This window comes from Typopeltis vanoorti, chromosome 23 (assembly GCF_054136105.1).
Source record: "Typopeltis vanoorti isolate ZY-2024b chromosome 23, IOZ_Tvanoo_1.0, whole genome shotgun sequence".
Classification (NCBI taxonomy): domain Eukaryota; kingdom Metazoa; phylum Arthropoda; class Arachnida; order Uropygi; family Thelyphonidae; genus Typopeltis; species Typopeltis vanoorti.
In genome coordinates, this window is record NC_143571.1 from 64,335,519 (window position 1) to 64,360,981 (window position 25,463).

At 36.9% G+C, this 25,463-nt stretch overlaps 1 protein-coding gene across 4 annotated transcripts in view; it reads right to left on the reverse strand.

Moving 5' to 3' along the window:
* The window catches only part of LOC150093914 (unhealthy ribosome biogenesis protein 2 homolog), a 393,653-nt gene that overhangs the window by 92,646 nt on the left and 275,544 nt on the right, over window positions 1–25,463 (reverse strand). For all 4 annotated transcript variants that reach the window (XM_090412865.1, XM_090412866.1, XM_090412867.1 and 1 more), the window contains 2 exons: window positions 15,945–16,229; window positions 8,451–8,876 (listed from right to left, as the gene is read on the reverse strand). In XM_090412865.1, the coding sequence (XP_090268991.1) occupies window positions 8,451–8,876; window positions 15,945–16,229 (711 nt within the window). The remainder of the gene's footprint in view (window positions 1–8,450; window positions 8,877–15,944; window positions 16,230–25,463) is intronic.

Genomic DNA, 25,463 nt, shown 5'->3' on the forward strand with positions numbered 1-25,463 from the left:
CGAATGTCAAAAAAAAAAGATGAGAATGCACTTGGTCGAGCTGCGGACCTGTCTTTTCAGTGGTGGAGATGATGGGCTCTTCCACTGTGAAGACTGTTGCTTCGTCTCAGGGTTGTACCCATACACCCAAGTTTCATCACTGATAATGATCCTCGACATTAAGAACGGGTCATCCACAGCATGTTGACGAAGTTCTTGGCAGACTTCGACACGGTGTTCCTTCTGCTTCTGGGTCAGCAGCCTGGGGACGAACTTGGTAGCAACACGGCACATGTTCAAATAACATGTGAGGATAGCCTGGACTGTTCTGTATGACACACTGACAATGGCAGCAGTGTTGTGGAGTGTTCTCCGACGCTCCTCATACACAAGTTGCCAAATGGTTTCGACATTTTCGGGGGTTTAGCTCGTTGAAGGTCTTCCTGATCTCTTGTCTTCCAGTGACGTTCTTCCTCTCTTGAAGCATGCATACCACTAAAAACACCTCGAACGACTCATTGCAGCATTGCTGTAAACTTGCCAAATCATGTCAAATGTCTCTCTGTGGCAGATTTGCCCAGTTTCATGCAGAATTTCATGTTCGCTCTTTGTTCTAACTTGCTGTCCATGATGAAATCATAGACGTCGGAGCACGCGTGGTCAGAATAGCACCAGTTGCACAGCTCCCGATGTACATAGGATGATCTCTTTTGGCACACTGAAAGTTGGGGTTCCCTGTGACTCTGCATGCAGCTTTGTGCTGCCATCTGTTGGCGTGTTACAAAACTAGTCTCGAAACATTTTGATACCACCTCATATTCAATCCATCTTTCCACGATTTCATTTTTATCCATTAGAATATGGTCTCTTGAGTCTCTAATGACACTTGCATGATCTGCTGTATTTGTCTTGCTAGTCATTTCTCTGATCTTTTCATACATTTCTCTACTTCTATCAAGGTTTTCTATGTCTGTACATTTATTCTTAATCCATTTCTCTTTGGCTTTCCTGCATTCTTTTTTTTATTTCTTTATTCATGCTTTTATATTCAGGTTTTTTCTTTAACTTTTATATATTTTTTCATTTATCCAAGGTTTATTCCCTTTCCTTTTTAATTGTGGGAATGTATTTTTGGCTGCTTCGTTGATATTATTCTTGAATGTTCACCAGTTCATGTTAATTTCATCAATTGGTATTTTATTTTCTGTGTGAGTTGTGGTGTCAGACTTGTTAAGGGATTTTGTGAATTCTTTTATAAAGCAGATATTAACTTCTTGGTTGTTAAGTGAGTCTGAATTATAAGTTTCTCTCAAGAATGGTTGGCTTGGTATCTTTAGTTTTATTTTGATTTTTGCAATCACTGGGTTGTGGTCTGATCCTATGTCTGCTCCAGGATATGTTTTTGTTTGTGTTATTGCATTTCGGAATCTTTTGCTTATTATTATGCTTATTGGGAATCGTTAACACTAGAGGGTTACATGGTGTGTAGTGTTTGTAGAGCTCCTGAATAGATAAGTATTGTTTTAAGTAATAATTGGTAAATTCGCTTGAATCTTATGTAGTATTATTTACTTTTCGTATCTTAGCATGTCTGAGTGATTTTTGTGTGTTTTCTGAGTTATTTCAATTAGTTATTTCATTAGCGAGCACATGGTGCTGATAAAAAGGAATACAATGGCATCCAGATCGCCATCTTTGTCCAAAAATTTTAATATAAAGGATTTTATTCAGTGTACCGTTTCTGAAATGTATGCTTTGAGGAGAGCGGTTAGCGTCTGGTTAGACAATGATAGTGGAGTGAATGTGTGCAGAAAGTGTAAGGAATGTGAGGATTTAAAGTGTGGTTCAGGTCGTGAGAGTGACATCTTTGTTGAAAGTGGGAATGTAGAAAATAGTGATATGCGAGATATGAATAATCATATTTGCGAGGTAGTACCAGATAGCTGTGAGAGTGGCGTTGAAAGTGAGAATGAAGGTAAAAATACAGAACGAATGAATGAATTAACGGGTAATAAAAATGATGAGACAGATGCAATGAGTGAGATCGCATGGTTACGCGGAGCGATACATAGGGCAAATCGGCAGCTGGAGTGTTGGCAAAAATGTTTACTGAGCGTACCAGCTAGTAAACGGCAAAAGTATGATTAGAAAAATAAGAGTATGACAATGAGTGTAAACAAAATGAAAGAGCGAGTGTTGTACAGAGATTCTTTAGTAAGAGGTGTGAGATAGATGAGAGTTTGACAAAATCGTACCAATCTGGTGCAAACGTTAAGGATGTAAGCGAGTCGATTAGAATGCAAAAGCAGAGGTTGAAAGAATTGATAGTAGTAGCAGGAACGAATGATTTGAAAGGAGACAATATGCCTATGAAAGAGGATTTGAAGGAATTACTTCATCATCATCATCATCATCAAATTCCTGCCATGTACCCTCAAGGGGTGTACAGGATATGACAGTACTACATGAAAAAATTACATCATTACTAACTTCCTATCTACAATTTTCCTCCAAATCAGTCTGTTACTTGTCAAGACTCCAACATTATCAGATCTTATATTTCTATCGTCTAAGGCACTTTGTACCATATCAATCCACCTATATCTTGGTCTTCCTCTGGGTCGTTTTCCTGCCAACCTGGCAGAGAACACTTGTTTTGCTAATCTTTCCTCTCCCATTCTATTTAAGTGACCATACCATCTGAGATTAGCTCTGCTAACGCATTCCTGGATGCTGACAATGTCAAGTTCTTTCCTAATATCCTCATTTTTAATATGATATTGCCATTGATGCCATCTGTTCACGCCTCTAATCTTTCTCAGGACTCTCATATCTGCGGTTTCTAGTCTTTGGTCAAGTGTTTTACTTCTGACCCAGCTCTCAGATCCATAAGTTAAAATTGGTTTGAACACAGTCTTGTATACAGCTAATTTAGTGTTCCGACTAATTTCTTTCTTATTCCATATGAATTTATTCAATTGACTTCCCACGATACCAGCTTTGCTGATTCTGTTGTCTATTTCTATATTTAGTTTACCATCTTCAGTAAAAATTGTGCCTAAGTAGCTGAAATGTTTTACTTGTTCCACAGGTTCTCCATTCACAACACAGTTGACATTTTCAATGATTCTGCCTATTTTCATTGTCTTTGTCTTTTTATTGCTGACCTTCATACCATATCTATTACAACAGCTATTCAATTTAGTGAGAGAATCTTGCAGACTTGTAGCGGATTTATTTAGAAGTATAACATCATCCGCATAAAGCAAAGAGCTGACATTAACATCTCCAATTTTGATATCAGGTTTAATACCACATTCCTTCATAATGTGATCCATATAGATAATGAATAACAGAGGGGATAATGTACATCCTTGTCTCACACCAGATTTAACATTAAACCATCTTCCTGTACTTCCTTCAATTCTAACTGCTGACTCACAACTCAAATAAAGACTAAGTATTGCTTGATATAATGCCCCATTGACACCATATAACTGCAGCGTATTGAATAGCTTCTCTCTTGGCACCTTGTCATATGCCTTTTCCAAATCGACAAAACTTAAATACAGATCTTTGTTATATTCCCCTGCTTTCTCGACTATTTGTTGTAAAGTGAAGATCTGATCCTGACAGCCTCTATTTGGCCTGAATCCAGCTTGTTCTTCACCAAGCTTTTCTTCCACAATTCTTCTCAACCGTTTCTCAAGTATACTTGCATAGATCTTGCCAGGAACACTCAGTAGGGAAATACCTCTGTAATTCTCACATTCAGTTTTATTTCCCTTTTTATATATGGGTACTATGAGTGCTCTACTCCAATCATCGGGAATTCGTCCCTCTGTCCAGGCTTTCTGAACTATGCAGTGCAGCCACTGTAAGACTCTTATACCATCATACTTCAGCATTTCTGGTCGAATATCATCTACTCCTGCTGCCTTTCCACATTTCAAGCCTTTGATGGCTTTTTCTACTTCGAGTATGGATATGTATTCCTGACTGCATGCCTGGTCAGTGTTTTTTATCACTGTGCTGTCATCACTGCTTGTTTCATTTAGCAGTTTTTCAAAGTAATTACTCCATACTTCAAGGATATCTTTTTCTCCTGTTTTCATTTCACCTTTATCATCTCTAATTCCTTTTACAGCACTCTTTCCTCCATTCCTAAGCTTCTTCAACAACCTCCAGAATATTTTGCCACCTTCTTGATATTTATTTTCTACATTCTTGCCAAAGGCCTCCCATGACTTTTGTTTAGCTAGTTTTACACAGTGTTTAGCATTCTTGCATTTGTGTCTGTATTCTCTAAGAGCACAAGCTGACTTATTTGCCAGTAACTTCTGATATGCTTTCTTCTTTTCCTTCACTGCCTCTTTAACTTCCTGTGTCCACCAGGGAGTTCTGATTTTTTTATCTTTGCACACAACCTCACCACATGCCTCTCTGGCAGAATCAATCAATGTTTCCTTCAGAGTTTGCCACTGAATCTCCAAGGTTTGATTCCTGTTCGTAACAAAAGAGAAGAGTGAGAGAGTCAGGATGGTGAGTCTGTTGCCACGGTATGACAGTGAAGAGTAAAGAAGGAAGAAAGAGTAAAGTGAAGAAAGAGGGCTAAAATTGCTAATGACTTTATGCACTGATTATGCAGGAGGAGAGTGGTGTGGAATGAGTTCGATGGATGAAAGGATTTATGTAAGATGGATGGTTTACATTTGAATGGATTTGGTGTACGCAGACTTGAAAAGATGTTGTTGAATGAAGTGGATGTACAGAATCAGAGAAACTAGAGTTATTGGTGGGGTGGGGGGGATTGATACGCAGACTTTAGGGAGACAGTTGAGTGTATTGTGTGTGTAATATGCCTGAGTGAATACACAGGACAACAAATCAGAATGAGATAGTTAGTATAAGGCATCAAAATAGGGATGGGACAAATGGGTTTCTCCGATTCATGTATACTAATGCCAGAAGTATTAGGCACAAGAAGGAAGAATTTTTGGCCTTGGTTGGCACTTCCAGACCACAGGTCATTGGCATTGGTGGAACATGGCTGACAGAAGATGATATAGCTAGTGGGATTGAATGTGAGGGGTATGGTGTGTTCAGCAGTGACAAGGAAAATAAAATGGGGGATGAGTGTTATTGATGATAGCTGATGAGCCGCAGCCAAGGAGAATTGAAGTGGAACTGCAGGATAAAGAAAAGAGCACATTTGAGGCTATTTGGTGTGAGATTGAGGTAAGCAGAACAAAATATACAGTTGGGTGTTGCTATAGACCAGGTAATGGAATAGATGGCGGAGATAGTATGCATAATCAAATAGAAGAAATGAGTGGAAGGAGGGTAATTATTATGGGAGATTTAAACTATAGTAACATGATTGGAAGGAGGAGAGGACACATGGGAGGAAGGAATTGGATTTTATGCGGTTATTAAGGGATAACTATCTGCGACAGCATGTAATGGAAAATACTAGCAGTCAGAGAGTGCTTGCCCTAGTAACTGCATCTGAGAATTTGGCTGTAACGAATATCACCACGTTGTCACCAATTAGTGAGAGTGATCATAGGGTCTTGACTTGGGAGGTGGCTAAAAGTGTGGAATTTACAATTAAGACAGGGTACATGTGGAATTATCGGGCTGGTAAGTATGACAAGCTTAGGAGTTTGATTGGTTGTGCCATGGCATGTAAAACTGCAAGGGCTGGATGTTGATAGTGCATGGGAGGCGGTTAAGAAGTGTTTGCAGGAGGCAATGGCTGACTGTATACCTATAGTCCGAATAATAAATCAAGTTAGGGTTAAATGGATGAATAACACCATTAAGCTGCAAAAAAAAAAAAAACTATGGAGGGAATTTAAGGAGAAAGTGACCTGAAAGGCACATGAACGGTATAAAGCGCAGGCCAGAATGGTAATGAGTGTGGTAAGAAAAGCAAAAGCGGATTATGAAAGAACATTAGCCATGCAGGCTAAAGAGAATCCCAAACAGTTTTTTCAATATGTTGCAAATTAAAAGAAAAAAAAATGTATATAACAGAATGATTTTAAAGAATGCAATGGTAGGGAGGTAACCGAATCACTTGATATACTGGAATTACTGATCGAGCACTTTGCAAGAGTATATCATCCAGGTGGTGACATTGCAGAAATGAATGAACCAATAGCTTATATGGGAATTGTGGTGAATGAAGTGGAGGTGAATAGTCTATTACAAAACCTTAATGTCAATACATCTGTGGGATTGGATGGTATACCAGCTCGTGTCGTACGTGAAGCGGCTACAGAATTGTCAGTGCCCTTGACCATTTTGTTTAATTTGAGTCTCGGGTCTGGGTTAGTCCAAAGGGGGTGGAAAGTGGAGAAAATAGTTTCACTGCATAAAGGAGGTTGCAAGACTGCTGTTGTAAATTACCGACCGATCAGCATATCAGGAATCGTTGACAAGGTCTTGGAGAAAATAGCCAAGAGGAAAATACAGAATTGGATAGATGAAAATGGGATACTGTATGGGGAATAGCATGGTTTTGTGAAGGAGAGATCATGCCTTAGTAACTTGCTCACATTTTATAACTCAGTGACAGCTGAACTGGATAAGGGGGTAATGGGTTTACAGTGATTCTACTGGACCTTGCTAAGGCCTTTGGCAGGATACCACATGGAATTTTAATCAGTAAACTGCAGCATATGGGGCCGGATATAGGGTTGGTGAGATGGATAGGAGGGTGGTTGATGGAGAGATACCAGAGAGTGGTTTATTCAGGAGTGGAGTCCAAAACACGGCCTGTGACTAGTGGTGTGCCGCAGGGTTCTCTTCTTGGACCACTACTGTTCAATTTGTTCATTAACGATATAGGAAAGGATCTGAGAGGAAGTGTTCATTTCTTTGCTGATGATGCAGAGTTGGGTAGAGCAATAGTGAGTGCACAGGATGTCAAAATTTTGCAGGATGATTTGGATAGTTTGCAGGACTGGGCTAGGGAAAATGGATGTCAATTTAATGTGGCAAAGTGTAAGGTTATGCATTTTGGGGTGAAAAGATTAGCAGCAGTATATCACACTGGTGGAACCACACTCCAGGAGATTGACAAGGCCAGGGATTTGGGAGTGTTGGTGGATAGGGAGTTGAAGTTTAGGGGGCACATCGCAAAAGTGGCTAAATCAGCTCATCAAATCACTTGGTTGCTGAAAAATACTTTAACAAGCAGAGACAAACAGGTTATTGTTCCTCTGTATAGAGCCTTGATAGGGCTTCATCTAGACTATTGTGCCCAGATATGGACGCCAGGGTTTCTTCCTGATGGGGAGGAGGTGGAGTGGATCCAGAGACAAGTGACCAAGATGATAGCAGGTCTATGGAATGAACGTTATGAGAACAGGTTGAAGATTTGAGGTTGCAGAAATTGGTTGATAGGTGGAAAAAGGGTGATATGATTGAGACATTCAAATTACTTAAGGGTTTCTATAAGATTAATTCAGAAGATATTTTTGAGAATAGGACTGGTGGTGGGAGGACTAGGGGCCATACATGGAAGCTAGGCAAGAGTGTGGTTAGCAAGGGTGTTAGAGCTAGGTTTTTTTACTTGGAGAGTGGTGAATGAGTGAAATAAGCTGCCAGAGTCTGTTGTGGGTGCCATGACTGTGAATGAGTTCAAGACGAGGTATGATAGATACTGTGTGAATGTCGAATAGTTGTTCTTGACATGATGTTAGGGCCTCCCTCAATGAGTCTATCGACTCCTTGGAGTTGCCCGTAATAATAATAATAATAATTATATAGTCAATAAATGTCTCCACGACTCTTTCATGTATATAGTCTTCTGGGAGGATGTTTAAATAGTGTGTTGGCAATTATTAGGTCGTTGGGTTCACAGAATTGAAATAATTTTTCACCTGTTTTCATTTCTGGTTCCAAGTCCTTAGTTTTGCATGCAAAATGAGATTTTTCATGTAGTACTATCATAATATCCTGTACACCCATTGAGGGTACATGTCAGCAATTTGATGATGAGAGAAACAGTATTTCTACAATCTGCTGATCTTTTATAGTAGATCATAATTTTTAAGGTTTGCAATATCTCAATGCTATGTCTTCTCTAGGCAGTTTGCCCTTTGTTGTGTGAGTGTATATAGGAAGGCAAAATCAACTCAGGACTTCAGCTGAAATACACTTCAATATCCTTATGAAACTAGATAGCCCATTACAAGTATTCTTTCCATCTCAGACAAAATTTAAATCCAGATTTTTGTAACCAAAACTTATAGTCTGCATCTGATTATGCAACACAAATATCTGGGTTACAAACAGTTTACAATATTCAAGATCATAATAGATATAAGCCCAGTCTTTTGTTTGCATAATAATTTAAATCATTAATAAATTATCTCACCTATTAATATTGGGATGCATAAAACAACTTCTAAAAATGCATATAAATATACTACAATTTTTAAAAATGTATATAAACATACCACAGTTTGTAGTAGATGAAGAAGTAAAACTTCAAATTCAGCTTCTGAACAGCTCTTTACAATTGATTTAATCAGAGTCCTAAATGACAATGAACAAGAAATATTTATACACTGATCAGTGACTTTTTCCTCTTGATTGTCTTTCATTTTTACAGATGTGATCTTCAGCACTTCTTGAACTTCTTTATACACCTCTATAAAATTCTGATCTTCAGTGCAATGAATTTCATTAGAGTCCTCCCTATTAAATTTGAAGGATGGCTGGGTAGTCTCAGTCACATTGTCTGTAACAAAACTCTCCATTTTTAAGGGAATTAGAACAGAGTCCCATACTTCTAATAAAATATTTCCGCTAAACAATTTACTTACATCAGAGCAACACACTTTTTCCAGTAAATCACAAGCTGTGACAGTAATAAAGGTGTGCTGAAACAAACCAAAGAAATAATCATTAACTCATTTCTTATTAATGAAAGAATGTACCAAAAAAGCATATGCCTAGTCTAGCCATAAATACTGTTACAACTTGAACAGTGCATAAACCTTTAATCTCTCAGTCAATTATTTACAGCTTTCAGCACATACAAACCAAATGTATAATGTGCATATAACAACACTCAGTGCTCAAATATGTCCCCTTTTGCCTTCGCACACACACACACACACACACACACCTGAAATCCATGAGACCATATATCGATGGTGGCATGAGCAACAGCCAATGAAAACACTGCCATTGCTTGCTCTAAATCCACATTGACTGGAGATAATGGGTACCATTTCTTGCAGGCTACTCTCAAGCTCCAACAACAATTTGAAGTTCAACAGATTGAGATTGCCCCCAACCACTGTTGTGTGGTCCTCGTCTTGTATGCAGGGGCTAAGTCCTGTCCACTGCCTACCATAAAACAAGGTGGTTTTTCAAGGATCTTACTACAGATTCCAGCACGATGTTTTGATACACTTAGCAGAGGTTTTGACCCCTTTCTTGCAGAAATGCAACTTGGATACGTCAACCTCACCAAACCATCATTGATGAGGGGTATGACCTATCTGAATCCTGGGTGTGTGCAACCACCCAGGATTTAGATAGGTCATACCCAACCATCTGCAGCATATACTTGATCGTTTTTGCAGTTAAGTGACTCTTCAGTGGTGAAAATCTTCTCATCTGTGAAGAGGATATCACTGTGTCAGTTGTTTGCACACCATCGAAGAAGTGCCTTTGATTTTATCACCGTCTGCCACACAAATTGTAGTGTTAGGATGTGTCCAGCAGAATGATGATAGGCTACCACCCCAGCTCATCAGTTAGTATACATGACATTGTTCTCCGTGAAACATTCCTCTATCATGACATCACTTTCTGTGTTCCCAGAGGATTATGGCAGAGGTGTACCATCACAGTCCTCACAAACTGTTGTGTCCTAACACAGCACGATTGGCAGTCAGATACATCTTCTATATCGTTATAACAGTTAATAGTCCAATACACAGATATCCTACTGGCTGCATTCCAATCTTGTGAAGTGCTATTACAGCTACACAGTTCTCATAATCTTCCCACTGCATGTTAACTCATAAAGCTAGACAATTCTCTCTCTACTGATAAACATGCAAATGTTGGCTGCAACAGTACCATGAAAGGAACCAGGCTCAAGCAATTCTGTGGGAAATGTGGAGGTGTAGGAAAGTTGTTGCAGTATTTATGGCAAGACTGTAGTTATTCCTTTATTTTTTAAAAATACTGTGTATATCAGTATAAAACTATGTGGCAAAACATAAACAAAACCGACTTGGATAATTGTAGCTGTGATGCAATAACATCACATATAAATTCCTAAAATGGCCAATGCGCACAAGCCAAACATCATCTGCAAAATACTCAAGTATTTTGCAGATGATGTTTGGCTTGTGCGCATTGGCCATTTTAGGAATTTATATCAAATCCATAATGTAGTAGCTTGTCACGATATGAAAGTGAAACATTAGAAAGTATAGTATAGAGTGACATCTCACACAGAAGCAGAATGATTCTGCATCAAATAATGAGTACATATCAATATTTTATGTAGAACCCCCCCCCCATCTAAATGTAAATTAACGAAAGGCAGCTGGAGTAGATGACACTAAAACAGATGTGCTCAAATATGGAGGAATAAAAGATTTACAGTGCACACTGCACAATTCAGAATACCTAATCAGAACGTCAAATTCCAGATGATTGGAATAAAGCTATCACAGTGGTCTATTAAAAGGGAAATAAAACTAAATGTTAGAATTCAGTGAAATTTTCCTGCTGAGTGCTCCAAGTAAGATTTATGCTTGAGAATAGTCCAAGAAAAATTGCAGAATGGAAATTTAATGAAGCACAAGCTGGATTCAGGCCAAACGTGTCAGACTTTTACTTTCAGACAAAAAGTTGAGAAATCATGAGAAAATAACAAGGATCAGTAATTAAGTTTTGCAGATCAGGAAATGGCATATTTGTAGTTTAAGTCAGCAGTTAGAATCGAAGGAGGTAGAGGAAGATAGTTTGACGTAAAATGAGGCGTGTGACAAGGATGGACATCATATCTATGATCACTGTTGATTATGTTGACTTTCTATGTGGTACTATCATAGTATCCTGTACCCTTGATGGTGCTTATCCAGAAGTTGATGGTGATCTATTAATGTTGGTGTCGTTTCAAGATTTATTCTGCTCCTATATATGATTGACAGCACTGTCTCTTCAAGCTTTACCACCAATGCAGGAGTACCTCAGGGCTCTGTTCTCTCACACCCTCTTTCTCTTATACATAAATTACCTATCTCCATCCATCTGTTCATTGGACATCCACAGATGCCGTATGGTCACTCAGATGATTAGTGATGTGCCAGATCATTCTCGCCATGTGGTCCTATTGTTTGCTTTTCTGGAGGCTTCAACTCTCTGAAAATTAGTCACTCCAGACATACATCCATCCATCGCATTGATGAATCTATTTCTTCCTCTTTTTCCCGGAACTTCACCTTCTATTACTGTTCTAAGAAGTCCTCCTTCTATCCTTTCAAATTTGAAAGGATAGAAAGGACACTTTTGAAATACTTTCAAAAGTATTTCAAAAGTGTCCAAAGTATTTCAGCTTTCTTTTCTCAATATCCTTAAGGAGCCTTCAAGTTCTACTGATCCTTACTAACACCTATCCATTTGTCTGTCTTTCGGTACATGATATCCTCAACAGTCTCTTATAACACCACATCTCTAAATCAGCTATCCTTTTCCTGTCTGACTTCTTTAAGTTCCAAGTCTCACATCCATATATCACATCTCACATAAGTTGCTGTTGGAAAAAAAGATGTATCCAAAATCCTCAACTTCGTTCCTGTGAAGACAGATCCATCTTTCCAAATTTTAGATAAGTCTATGACTGTTGTTTTAGTCATTCCTAATCTTCTTCTGATGTCTTCTAACAGCAATTCTTCACATTAATAATGGATCCCAGGTACTCAAACTTGCTGACTTCCACCTGCACCCAGGAACCTTATTGCTATTAAGCTGTTTAACTGTTCTTTCAACCTCATGCCTAAGTGGAGGAGATTCCAAATTGAAATTTTCCTGGTTAGAGGGCTCTTTCAAATTTTCTTTATCCACAGTTCCTCAGAATATTCTTTCCATCTATTCTGTTAGTAGTGCTCCATTTCTGTCTTTGATATTATTCAATTTCGGCTTAAACTTGTGCTTTAGGTCATAAACTAAATGAAACAGCCTTCTTTTATAATTGTGTCTCCTCATCTGGAACACTATCTCTTCACATTTATTAGTATAAAACTTTTCCTTGTCTGTCTGATGGCTCTTCTAACTTTTCTGTGTAATCTCTTATATTCTCAGTCTCTATGTCTCTTTGTTTTTCCAACAACCTTCTTTTGATTAGATCCCGCATTGAATCTGATATTCATGGGTCTCCTGGTTTTCTTATTGGGAAAATATACTTCTTGGTTGTATCTTGTATTATAACTCTGACTCCTTCCCAAAGCATTTCTAATGAGTTTTCCTCACTAGTCTCCAAAAAAATTATCCAATTGAATTGATGTTTCTTCTGTGAACTCACTAGGAATTACTCTAACATCCAGTCTAGTGGGAAGTGCCTGACTTGGAAGTTTTGGAGTTTAGTCTTACATTGGTTCTCACAACCTGATGGTCTGTACCACAGTGCTCCAGGACAAGTAGGCAGAATCAGAGATGCATGTCTTTTACCATTAGAGAGCCAGGACATAATCAATCTGGTGCCTTGACCTACTCTCAATCACTAAAAAAAATCCTATCCATAGTTTTGCCAATGATAGCACTCTTCACTCATCCTACTCCTTTGACAAACTATGTAGTTCCTAGACATGCCTTACATCAAGATCATCTGCAACCAGTGCCTTAAACAATGACTTCCATACCATCCTTCATTGGGGCAAGGATAACCTGGTCACCTCAATGCTGCCAAAACACAGCCCTGCCTTTTCTTTCACAAAAGGAATCTCAGCTCACCTTCCCTCATCCTCAGTAATACACACACATCAGGCAGGATGAACTTTCTCTCTTACAACCTGATGGTCTGTACCACAGTCTGCTCCAGGACTATGCAGAATCAGATATGCTTGTCTTTTACCATTAGAGAGCCAGGATGTAATCAATCTGGTGCCTTGACCTACTCTCAATCACTAAAAAAATTTGCCTTCAGCCTCTCTCTTAGTACAAACACATCACATCAATACCTTCCTCAGCTTCTTGGCATCCCCCCCCCCTCAAATACACTATTTCACATCCACCCAGCTACTAACCCTATATAAATCTCAAATCTGCCCATCCTTAGAATATTGTACATGCAACATTTGGGATGGTGCACTTAAAACTTCCTTAAAATATTCCTGATACTGTCCAGAGGAGAACAATTCGGCTCATAAGATATTAACATTAACTTAGAACATTTTTGTGAACAATATTCTGAGCTCAGCAACATATTTTTTATAATTAGCCAGTAAACTAATCAATATTGTTTTATAGAACCTTTGGGGTTTCTTGAGTCACATTTATTTATTTACTTGATTACTAATACATTTCTGTATTAGTCAACAAGTCTATTTGTTACACTCTGAGCTAGTATTACTTGCATCATTTAAGTTTATAATGTATTAAATTCATTTATTTTACAGAATTAATAAAATAGAACTCATGGTTCAGTTAATATTTTCTGTTTGTTCACATACTTTTCACTTTTCACACACTTTTCTGAAAAGCATTTTCTGTTTGATTTCGTATGGCTTACTAAGCCATACGAAATCAATTTATACTTCCTCTACCATGGATAGTTGGACAGCAACCAAATATTGTAACATGTCATCACAATAAACTTGGCATGTTGCTAGTTGACTTAACAGTAAAGTTAATGACATATATGAGCAAAGTTCTAACTTGAAGTTCCTTTTAATGAATTCACAAGATGCTTATCTAAAGTATTAGCAGGCAGAAAACATTATTTTATCATAAATAGCAGGAGATGAAATTAAATGCACAGTAACATAAAAGTAAAAAAGGAAAAAATGGTCTAAATTTGCAATAAAGTCTATTTGTTACACTCTGAGCTAGTATTACTTGCATAACCAACGTAGATTTATCACATATTTATATATAGAAATGACTCTCACCCACAGAATTAGTTTGTTATGTTATAAGGTGAATCATACAAATTTTTTTTAGCACAGCATTGTACTTATGGGGAGTTGGTTGGAATTTTTCAGTAGTTTTGCTATTTATAAGTCTGTATTGCTAGACTGGGAGTCGACTATATTGCGTCTAGTCTTTAGATAGTCGACAAATTTTATAGCTCACTATTGGAGACCTAATGTAGATAAAAAATCTATGCTTAGTCTATTTCTCATTGGTCTACCCGCTGTACTAATCTGTTAAAACATTACCTATCCTTTGTAGTGGTTGTTTAGTGTTACTGAGAGGTAGACCATAAGTTAAGTATTATATTTGTCAATTTTTTTGTCTTCAAATCAACTGATCATCACAACAACTTTTTATCAACTCTGTTTCACAGAAACCTAATTAATTCTACAATAAATCCTATACACATAAGATAGATAACATACTAAATGCTACCCAGAAATCCCCTCTATCTACCACAAAAGACTACAACAAAACTATCACCATCCCATACATTAAAGGCACATCTGAAAAGATATCTAGGGTGCTTAACAAACACCAACTACGCACAGTATTCAAACCTTATGTAAATTTAGCAACTCTCATCCGTTCACCTAAGGACAAATGCACTCCTTAATCACATCCAGGAGTCTATGAAGTGCCCTGTTCTTGCCATCAAGCCTACTGTGGACATTCGCCTCAATAAACACAAAAAATATATCTGACACTTTCACTATGGCAAGTCGGGTCTGGCAGTCCATGCTTTGGATACCCCTGCACACAGGATCAATTGGAAAGAAACAAAAGTAATGCACAGAAGCTTCTACAAGTCAGAGAGGTTGTTCCTGAATCAACAGAAGCCTTAAAACATACTCCAAACCTTAACAAGTATGGCTGTATAAATCTACCAAAGATTTGGGAGACAGTCATTCTAAGACCAAATTAATATTTATTACTTTTATTTTATTTTATTTTTTAAAACTTTCTAAGACTATCATTTGGACTACTATTTCAAAACTTTGAATTTTTTTTTACCTAGATGGCGCCACATTAGGACTTCAGTCTTGTGTTGCACGCTGCAATTACTTATACTAGCCCCACTGTTACACCAGATTGTGATTGTCTTGCTTTTGTAACAAACTTTGTGTTGTGTGCTCTGATGATGCTGGATATAATACCAGCGAAATATTAGCTTCTAAGTTAATAAATAGTTATTTTCTTATCCATCTGTGTTCATATCATACCGTGAAATCTATTACAACATGTTTGACGAACACATAAGCCTATACACAAAGTTTTTATGTTTTTGTATCTTTCTGACTGGTTTGTCTGTTCTGCAGGATGAAAAACCCAAGTTTTCAGGAGGGGAAAAAACCATACCACCTCCATATTAGACAAACTTGCCTTCAGTTGAAAACTCCTATAAAAGCATGACATCTAGATCAGATTCAAATACAGATTTTTCCAACTAAAGGGCATTGCAGGTATTAACTGAGCTATAAAGGCTTTATGTGAGAGAAATTTCTGAGTTCTGGAAGGAAAAGCTCAGCTATCTCAATATAACATTGGTAATTTAACAATTAGCTAACAACAAAGGCTATTATGAATACACCTTGTATCCTATTATCGGTAAGAATGCCATAAATTAAGAAAAAAATCATCCAGGCAAATATATAATTACAGTATAAACTATACCTCCATGACAGATGATTCTCTATGCATGTTCCTCAACCAACACTATTAATGAAAGTAATAATAAAAAAGTATTATTTCATTTACTTATGAAGTATTACCACTGAAGATTTACTTACACATGGCTTATTAAGCATGTTTAAAGCCAGCTTTACAACACTTGATACAGGAGAGAGCCACTTGGAGGATTTCTCTTCATGACACTGATATGCCTCAGAACAAACATAATCAATAGTAATACCACAACTTTGAAATAAGAATGGAATAATATTTGCAACTAAATTCTTCCCTTTACTTTCATCAATGGCATGTTTCATAACTTTTAACAAACTAGAATACAGCTGTTGGCTATATTTAAGGCAAAGTTGCTTATACTGGTCTTGAATATAACTTCTTTTTAGTCTCTATTTAAAAAAAAAAAAAAAAAAAAAAAAGTAAATAAGTATATATATCATAACAATAACAAAATGGCAATAATGATTTATAAAATAAAACACTGATCTCATGAAAACAGAATCATTATTTAAAAATCTATAAACTAAGAACTACCATCATGTGCACTCTGGGCGATGATCCATCACCACTAGACTAGATGTAGTCCAACAGACTAGATGCAGAACATGTTCTACATCTAATCTGTTGGATGAAAAATCCTGTCAGTTCTGTACAAGACTGGTTGACTTACTTTTAGTTGAAAAGCTTTAATAAGTTCTTCATGATTTGAAATCAGAACTTTCAAGCAAAGGGTAATGGTGACACCAAGCAAGCTACACCTCTGTCCAAAAAGAAACCGAACTTTTCAAAAATAGAAGAAACTAGTGGCGCCACCTGTTTTATCTTTTTGTTGTCAAAAATGGCAACTTTCATTAGTGTTGTGTCAACTATTCATAACATTTGTTTCATTAGAAGCTGAGTTATAGTGCCAAGAGTGACAGTGTGTTTTGACGAACGGTTGGAAAATGAGTTTAAAACAGAGATCTGCGAGTGACTTTTGTGTTAAACTTGGTAAAAGTTTCACCAAAATGCATCAAATGCTTAAAAAAGCACACGGTGATGAATGCTTATCCTGTACTCAAGTTTACAAGTGATTTAAGCGATTTCAAAGTGGTTGTGAGATGCTTGAGGATGCCGAAAAGCAGGGCCATCCAAAAACTAGACTGAGCGAAGTTAACATCCAAAAATGCATCATTTCATCAAAGAAAACCCAAAATCGTCCATGAGATTGATTGAAGATGAATTGGGGATTCCAAAATCAACTGTGCACAACATTTTGACCGAGAGTTTAGGCCTTCGTAAATTGAATTCACAATTTGTTCCCTACAAGTTGACCGATGACCAAAAAATGCATTGAATTGAAAACTGCAAAGAGACCTCATTAAAATCACTCGTAAGGACTCAAACAACGTCCTTGAAATAATCGCTACTGGTGATAAAACATGGTGTTTTGAGTATAAACCTGAAACAAAGTGCCAGTGGAGACCACCAGAAGAGGGGTATCCGAAAAAAAGTCGCTTGGAGAAGTCAAAAGTAAAGACAATGCGAATTTGTTACTACGAATCCAAGGGCATTATCTACAAAGAATTCATTCTGCCTGGTGAAACAGTCAATGGTGAGTTTTATTTCCAAGTTTTGAAGCGATTGATAGTGAGAATTCATTGCGTACAGCATGAATATCGTGATGCAGGCAGCTGGTCACGTTTGCACGATAATGCACCATCTCATCGTTCAAACACTGTGAGACAGTTCATGAGCAAAAACAAAGTTTGTGTGTTGGATCACTCACCATATTCACCTGATTTAGCACCCTGTGACTTCTTTCTCTTTCCCCGGCTTCATTTGCCAATGAAAGGAAAGCGATATGACACCACTGATAACGTTCAAGCGGCAGTAACCACGACCCTGAACATTATCCCAAAAAACGATATAAAAAACTCATTTAACAAATTAATTGACCATGCCAAATGCTGTATCAAAGCTGAGGGAGAGTATATTGATTGAAATAAATGATTTGAATAATTATAATTGGCCTGTGTTTTATTTTCTATCAAAAGTTTGGTTTCTTTTTGGACAGAGGGTGTATATGGATGCTCTTCTATTGTTCTCAGATTACATAAGCTTACTATTTACCAATTGGTCTAATGAACTATATGTTTACAAATTTCTGTGTGTGATTATCATGAAAAAAAAAAAAAAAACTATTTTTCTTATTTTCATAGGCATTTCCCCTTGTCAGCAGCATGCATGTTCTCAGATTCCATTCCCCAAAATTTTGATAATCCCCATACTATTAGCCTCTTTTCTCTATATCGCTCACAAAGGTTCCTCTACATGAGTAATGGGCCTTCCTCTTCTCCTCCTTCTTACAAAGGGAAACTAATTCATAATTCTCAATGGCCACTGTCCTTTTCTCATTCCCAGCACATGTCCATACCATTTCAAAGCATGTACATCTATCCACTCTGTAAGAAGCACTTCAACTTCCATCTCTGTTTGAACATACATTGCTCATATTATCCATACAAATGATTCTCACAATTTATCTCAAGTGATCCATTTTCACAACTTCTACTTGTTTCCTTTGGCTGGTAATTGGGTCAATCAATCACATTCCATAGGGCATTCTTACGAAATAACTTAAGGAATTCACAACGTACAATTGAATATAAATTAAATTAAACTTTAATAAATATTTCCAATATGTCAGCAACATCACGTTGCCATCTTCACAGGAACTTAAAATAAAGACACGTGCACACAGGCACTACACACAGTAAATGAGGAAGAAGTGAGGAAGCTATTGTTTCTCCTAAAAGTCCTGATGGTGCCCCCCTAACGGGCTATGTAGGTATTCTTGGCCACTGGACTGAAGGTCTTCTGATGTATCTCTCCCAAATTTGGGACAGTCTCATGCAATCAAATTTGTTGAGGTTTGGCATATTTCTTAGGGTTGAGGCTGATTCCATGAAAAGTCTTCCAAATTTGAATTTGCTACAGTGTATTACTGTAGCATTCTTCCACCGTATTCTGTGGCGTGTATTCAGAGCATGGTCTGCAAGACCAGAGTGGCTGTACTGGTGAAAAAGGATGTAGTCCTTGTGTTCTGATATTCGCTGTCCTGCCTGTTTGGCCAAAGTAGGACAGCTTACAGCTGCAAGGGACCTGGTATACACCAGGTAGGTCTAGGGGAAGTGGTTGGTCTTTAGTGGAGCAGATAAGGGAAGCCAATTTTCTATATGGTCTGTAACAGGAGGTCAAGTCCTGTTTTTTTTAAGATTTTGGTAATTTTTTCTGAGGTGCCTCGGATGTATGGATGGTGATGGATTTAGAGTAATCCTTGTTGTGAATGGGGGTGGGGTGGGGTTGTGGTTTGTTGGTTTCAATATTTTTTGGGTGGGGTAGCTGAGAAAGTGTTGAGGATGTGGTTTAGTTCAGTGGTTAGGGCATTGTCATTTGAACAGATTAGTTTAGCCCTGTTGTATAGTGTCATAATAACTTCATATTGTTGTGAGGGGTGGGGAGGAATGTTGGTGGATGTATCTGCCTGTACGGGTGAGTTTTCTATAAACTGAGAAAACCAAAGTTCCATAAGGGTGGCGGGTGACTAGTGTGTCTAGGAAAGGGAGGTTATTGCTTTCCTTTTTTTTTTCCAGGGTGAACTTCATTCTAGGGAATTGATTGTTTTAGTGTATTAAGAAGGAGAGGAGTATGTCGGAGCCATATGGCCCAATAGCGAACGCATCATCAATGTAGCAAAGCCATATGGTTGGTTTTTGTGGGGCAGAGTTTAAAGCTGTCTCTTCAAAAGTCTCCATAAAGAAGTTGTCCAAGGGACGGGAGAGTGGTGAACCCATGGCTGTCCCCTCTATTTGTTTGTAGAATTTTCCTTGCCAAACAAAATAGCCTGAGATCATTGAGAACAGAAATAGGGCTGAGATATCGGGAGGAAATTTAGCTTGGATTAACTCTAAGGTTTCCCTGAGTGGTACATTTGTGAATAAGGAGGAGACGTCAAAACTGACCATTATGTCAGTATGTTGGAGTGTAAGGTTTTCTATGCTGCTTTGAACTGGGCTGTGTTTTTTATGTATGATGGTGTGTTGCGAGTATAGTGTGCGAGCGCTTTGGCCAAATGTTTAGCTAATTTGTATGTGGGGGATCTCAATGCCACCCACTATGGGACGTAATGGCACATTTTCTTTATGTATTTTTGGGAGTCCATAAATACGGGGGGGGTATGGAGTTGAACGGTTTTCATTTGTTAGTAACTTCTACAGGCCAATAAGTGACCCTCTTAAGGAGCCTGTCATCATCATCATCAAATTCCTGCAATGTACACTCAATGGGTGTACAGGATATGATTGTACTACATGAAAAATTTACATCATTACTAACTTCCTATCTACAATTTTCCTCCAAATCAGTCTGTTACTTGTCAAGACTCCAACATTATCAGATCTTATATTTCTATCGTCTAAGGCACTTTGTACTGTATCAATCCACCTATATCTTTGTCTTCCTCTGGGTTGTTTTCCTGCCAACAATGCTCAGAACACTTGTTTTGCTAATCTTTCTTTGTCCATTCTGTTTAAGTGACCATACCACCTGAGATTAGCTCTGCTAATGCATTCCTGGATGCTGACAATGTCAAGTTATTAACTAATATCCTCGTGTTTAATATGATATTGCCATTGATGCCATCTGTTCATGCCTGTAATCTTTCTTAGGACTCTCATATCTGCAGTCTTCAGTCTTTGGTAAAGTGTTTTACTTCTGACCCAGCTCTCAGATCCATAAATTAAAACTGGTTTGAGCACTGTCTTGTATACAGCTAATTTAGTGTTCCGACTAATTTCTCTCTTATTCCATATGAACTTATTCAACTGACTTCCTACAATACCAGCTTTGTTGATTCTGTTGTCTATTTCTACATTTAATTTACCATCTTCACTAAAAATTGTGCCTAAGTAGCAGAAATGTTTTACTTGCTCCACAGGTTCCCCATTCAAAACACATTTGACATTTTCAACGATTCTGCCTATTTTCATTGTCTTTGTCATTTTATTGCTGACCTTCATATCATATCTATTACAACAGTTATTCAATTTAGTCAGGAAATCTTGCAAACTTGTAGCAGATTTATTTAGAAGTGTAATATCGTCTGCATAAAGCAAAGCGCTGACATTAACATATCCAATTTTGATATCAGGTTTAATACCACTTTCCTTCATAATATGATCCATATAGATAATGAATAACAGAGGGGATAATGTATATCCTTGTCTCACACCAGTTTTAATATTAAACCATCTTCCTGTACCTCCTTCAATCCTGACTACTGATTTACAACTCAAATAAAGACCAAGTATTGCTTGATATAATGCCCCATTGACACCATATAACTGTAGCATATTGAATAGCTCATCTCTTGGCACCTGTCACATGCCTTTTCCAGATCGACAAAACTTAAATACAGATCTTCATTATATTCCCATGATTTCTCGACCATTTGTCGTAAAGTGAAGATCTGATCCTGACAGATTCTATTCGGCCTGAATCCAGCCTGTTCTTCACCAAGCATTTCCTCCACAACACTTCTCAACCGTTTCTCAAGTATACATAAATCTTACCAGGAACACGCATTAGGGAAATACCTCTGTATATGTTACATTCAGTTTTATTTCCCTTTTTATATATGGGTACTATGAGAACTCTACTCCAATCATCGGGAATTCGTCACTCTGTCCACACTTTCTGAACTATGCAGTGCAGCCACTGTAAGACTTTTATACCACCATACTTAAGCATTTCTGGTCGAATATCATCTACTCCTGCTGCCTTTCCACATTTCAAGCCTTTGATGGCTTTTTCTACTTCAAGTATGGATATGTATTCCTGACTGTATGCCTCTTGACAGTTTTTTACTACTGAGCTATCAACTGGTTGTTTCATTTAGCAATGTTTCGAAGTAATTACTCCATACTTCAAGGAAATTTTTTTTCTCCTGTTTTCATGTCACCTTTATTATCTCTAATTTCTTTGAAAGCACTCTTTCCTCCAGAACATTTTCCCACGTACTTTATATTTATTTTCTATGTTCTTGCCAAAGTCCTCCCATGACTTTTGCTTATCTAGTTTTACAGTGTTTAGCTTTCTTACATTTGTTGCTGTATTCTCTAAGAGCACAAGCTGACATATTTGCCAGGAATTTTTGATATGCTTTCTTCTTTTCCTTCACTGCCTCTTTTACTTCCTGTGTCCACCATGGAGTACTGATTTTTCTCTCCTTGCAGACAATCTCACCAAATGCCTCTCTGGCTGAATCAATCTGGGTTTTCTTCAAAGTTTGCCACTGAATCTCCAAGGTTTGGTTCCTGTTCTCAATCTCTTTCATTTTATCTTCAATAATCTCTGTGTATTTTAGTTTACAGTTCTTCTGAGAGCTGCTCAACTTTTATTCGCTTTAAAACTTTCTTACATGCTCTTCTTTTCAATATGAAATTCGATTTTATCCTGCTCAAGACTAAATAGTGATCACTTCTAATTTCAAATCCTCTGTACATGCTGGTGTCCTGCACAAGTGAGAAAACATCACTATCAACAATAACATAGTCAATGAGACTTTTCTCATTCCTTGCTTCTTCTCTCTATGTGAGTTTGTGCACATTTTTATGTTGGAACATGGTGTTAGTAATAACCAGTTCATGTCCTGAGCAGAAATCCAACAGGTATTTGCCATTATTATTAGTTTTGCTCTTTTCTCCAAATTTTCCCAAAATATTTTTGTATGTCTGACAATCACTTCCTACTCTGCTATTTAGATCCCCAACAAGGACCAACTTTTCTTTTTTCATTGTGTCAGTAGCTTACTCTAGAGCCTCAAAAAATTCTTCCACTTCTACCTTAGTAGAGCCTTCTGTGGGACCATAGGTATCCAGTTTTCCATTGTGATATTTGCCCATATCACTCTACTTGAGACTGCCTGCCATTCAAAAAGATTAGCCTCGTATTTAGTGTTGAATACTATGGCTAATCCTTCTTTTCCTTGATTGTCATTGGTTGAATATAACGTTTTGTATTTATTGCTCAGAAAGATCTCACCAGTTTTTGTCTTTTTTTTTTTTTTTTTGTTTCAGTCATCCCTATTATGTCGATCTGGTACTTATCGAATTCCTCAGCTAGCTCCATTTCTTTCCCATTCATGCGTCTTATGTTGATAGTACCAATCTTCAACTATGGTGATACTGAGTTGGGGTGTGTTTTAGTGTTTGTTCCATTAGCTGACGTTTCGCTGTTCGCCCTGGCTCTTTGGGAAAAACAACGGGGGGGGGGCTAGTTATTTTGTCATGTTGTACAATCGTTTTGTATTTTGGTTTAAGCCAATAAGAATACAATTTGGTCGGCTACATCACTAATTGTCAGTCCATCCTTGTTTGCAGGCTGCATGCAATGTCTATCTACGCGCCCCTGTAACGATCCAGGCGTGTGTGATTCTTTTACGATAATAAAAATTTAAATTATTTGAAATTTCTTAAATAAATTTTGACAGAATAGCCACACGTTGGTTCGCTAAATGTAATGAACTGGGGGTGTTGTTGACTAGGCAGGATAATCATTAAAAACTCGAATATTCAAAAAATTTTCAAAAGTTAAAGCAAATTTTGATAAAGCCACTTCACTTTAATCGTTGAATATAATGATATGGATTATAGCCTTCTCACCGACCCATATCGCAAACAAAATTAAAATGAATTTTAATTAAAGTTAAAATTTATTTGAACTTAAGTTTAAAAAATTCTTGCATTTTACTAAATTCTTAGTAACTTGTAAAAATCTTTTAATAATTTTTATAAGTGGAACTATCTTTTAGGAAAATAAAAGAAACTCAAGATAGATGAGAAAATAAGAAAAGAATTCAGAAATAATAATTAGAACATTTTATTAATATTAATATAAGTATTCAAAAAATAAAATCTTTACAGAATAACAGAAAATAAATTAAATTACATAAATATACTTGAAATTTTTTAATTAAAATTTTAGGGTTCTTGATTTCATAATCACCAAATTAGAAATAATGGTCTTAACGTGTAATTCCGCACATACGTCATTTTCAATAGATATTAATGCAAATTAAGCATTTTTGTGACATACTTGTTCTTAAGTAGGTTTTAATCAATTTCAACTTTGAAAAGGAACGTTCACCACTCACTACACTAACAGGTAAGGTTAATAGTATTCTTAAAGCAATTGAAAAGTTAGGGAAAGATAAATTATTGGACACAATAAAATTAAGAATATCGAAAGAGTTTTGAATATTTAAATTATCCTTTCGAAAAATATCCTGGAAAGCACATAACTCGTCATATAGTTCTATTGCATTTACATCTTTATTGTCGCCGTCCATCAAGAGAATCTCTGAATCGTCACAATTTTTTCGTAAATCTTCGTTATTAATTTGTAGTAATCTATACAATAAATTGAAATTATCATAATATGTTTTTAGTTGTTCAAAACGTTCTATTAACGAACACATTGCAATGTCTAGAAGTGTATAAAACACATCCACTCTAAATTTATCTTCTGGCGATTGTGGCATTTCGTCATGATGCTCGTAGTCAAATTGTCGTGTCTTCTTTCGTCGTCGAACTTCCGTACCAGTTTTAAATTCTTGTTCTCCATCCACCTCTTCACTCAGTTCTTTTGCTGATTTTAGAACTTCTTTAAAATTTGTATCTGATCGATACTCTTGTAAGAATATTTTTAAGTTTTCGATAGATATTAAGGCAAGTATAATGTTCATATTTTTGTCTCGAAGCATTTTACTCACAGGCTTTATTCTGTTAAGTAAATCATGCCAAATTATAAGAGAACAAATAAATTTGTAGTCCTTCATTTTAGCACATAATCTTTGTGCTTCATGCTGAGTTTCTTTATTAAAATTTTCATTATTTAAAATTTCAAAAAGTGCATCGTAAATTCTCCTAACTGATATCGTAGAGGACGGTTTGCATTAATTTTACTTTCCCATCGCATTTCTGATGGCTGTTTCAATGTTAAATTTTTTAACAACTTTAAAAGGATTGCCCAACGTTTGTAAGAGAATGAAAAGAAATTATATATTTCTTGAATAATTGCAAAGAAACTAATTGTATCTGCATTCACTTTGGCTGCATCGTTAATAATTAAATTTAGAGCATGAGCAGCAGACACTTTTTAAGAAAAAGCTCGAGAATTTTTGTTCAAAAGCAAATTTTGGAGCCCATATTTTTTCCCTTTCATATTTGCCCCATTGTCATACCCTTGAACTTGCATGTCTTCAATGGGAATATTCCATTTTTCCAGTTGTTCCACTATTGTTGCACATAAACCATGTCCTGTGGAATCTGATATATCTGCAAAACTTAAAAAAATTTCCCTGATCTTGACAATTCCATTGTCACAGGAAACAAAGCGAATAATAATGGTCATTTGTTCTGTTTTACTTGCATCAGGTGTGCAGTCTAAAATTATGGAATAATATTTAGATTTTCGAATTGATAATAAAATTGTATCCCTGATTGCATTCTTAAATTTTGTTCAAAATGAAGGTACTATTACAGTTGTAATAGTACTTTCATTCAAACTGGATGATGTGCACG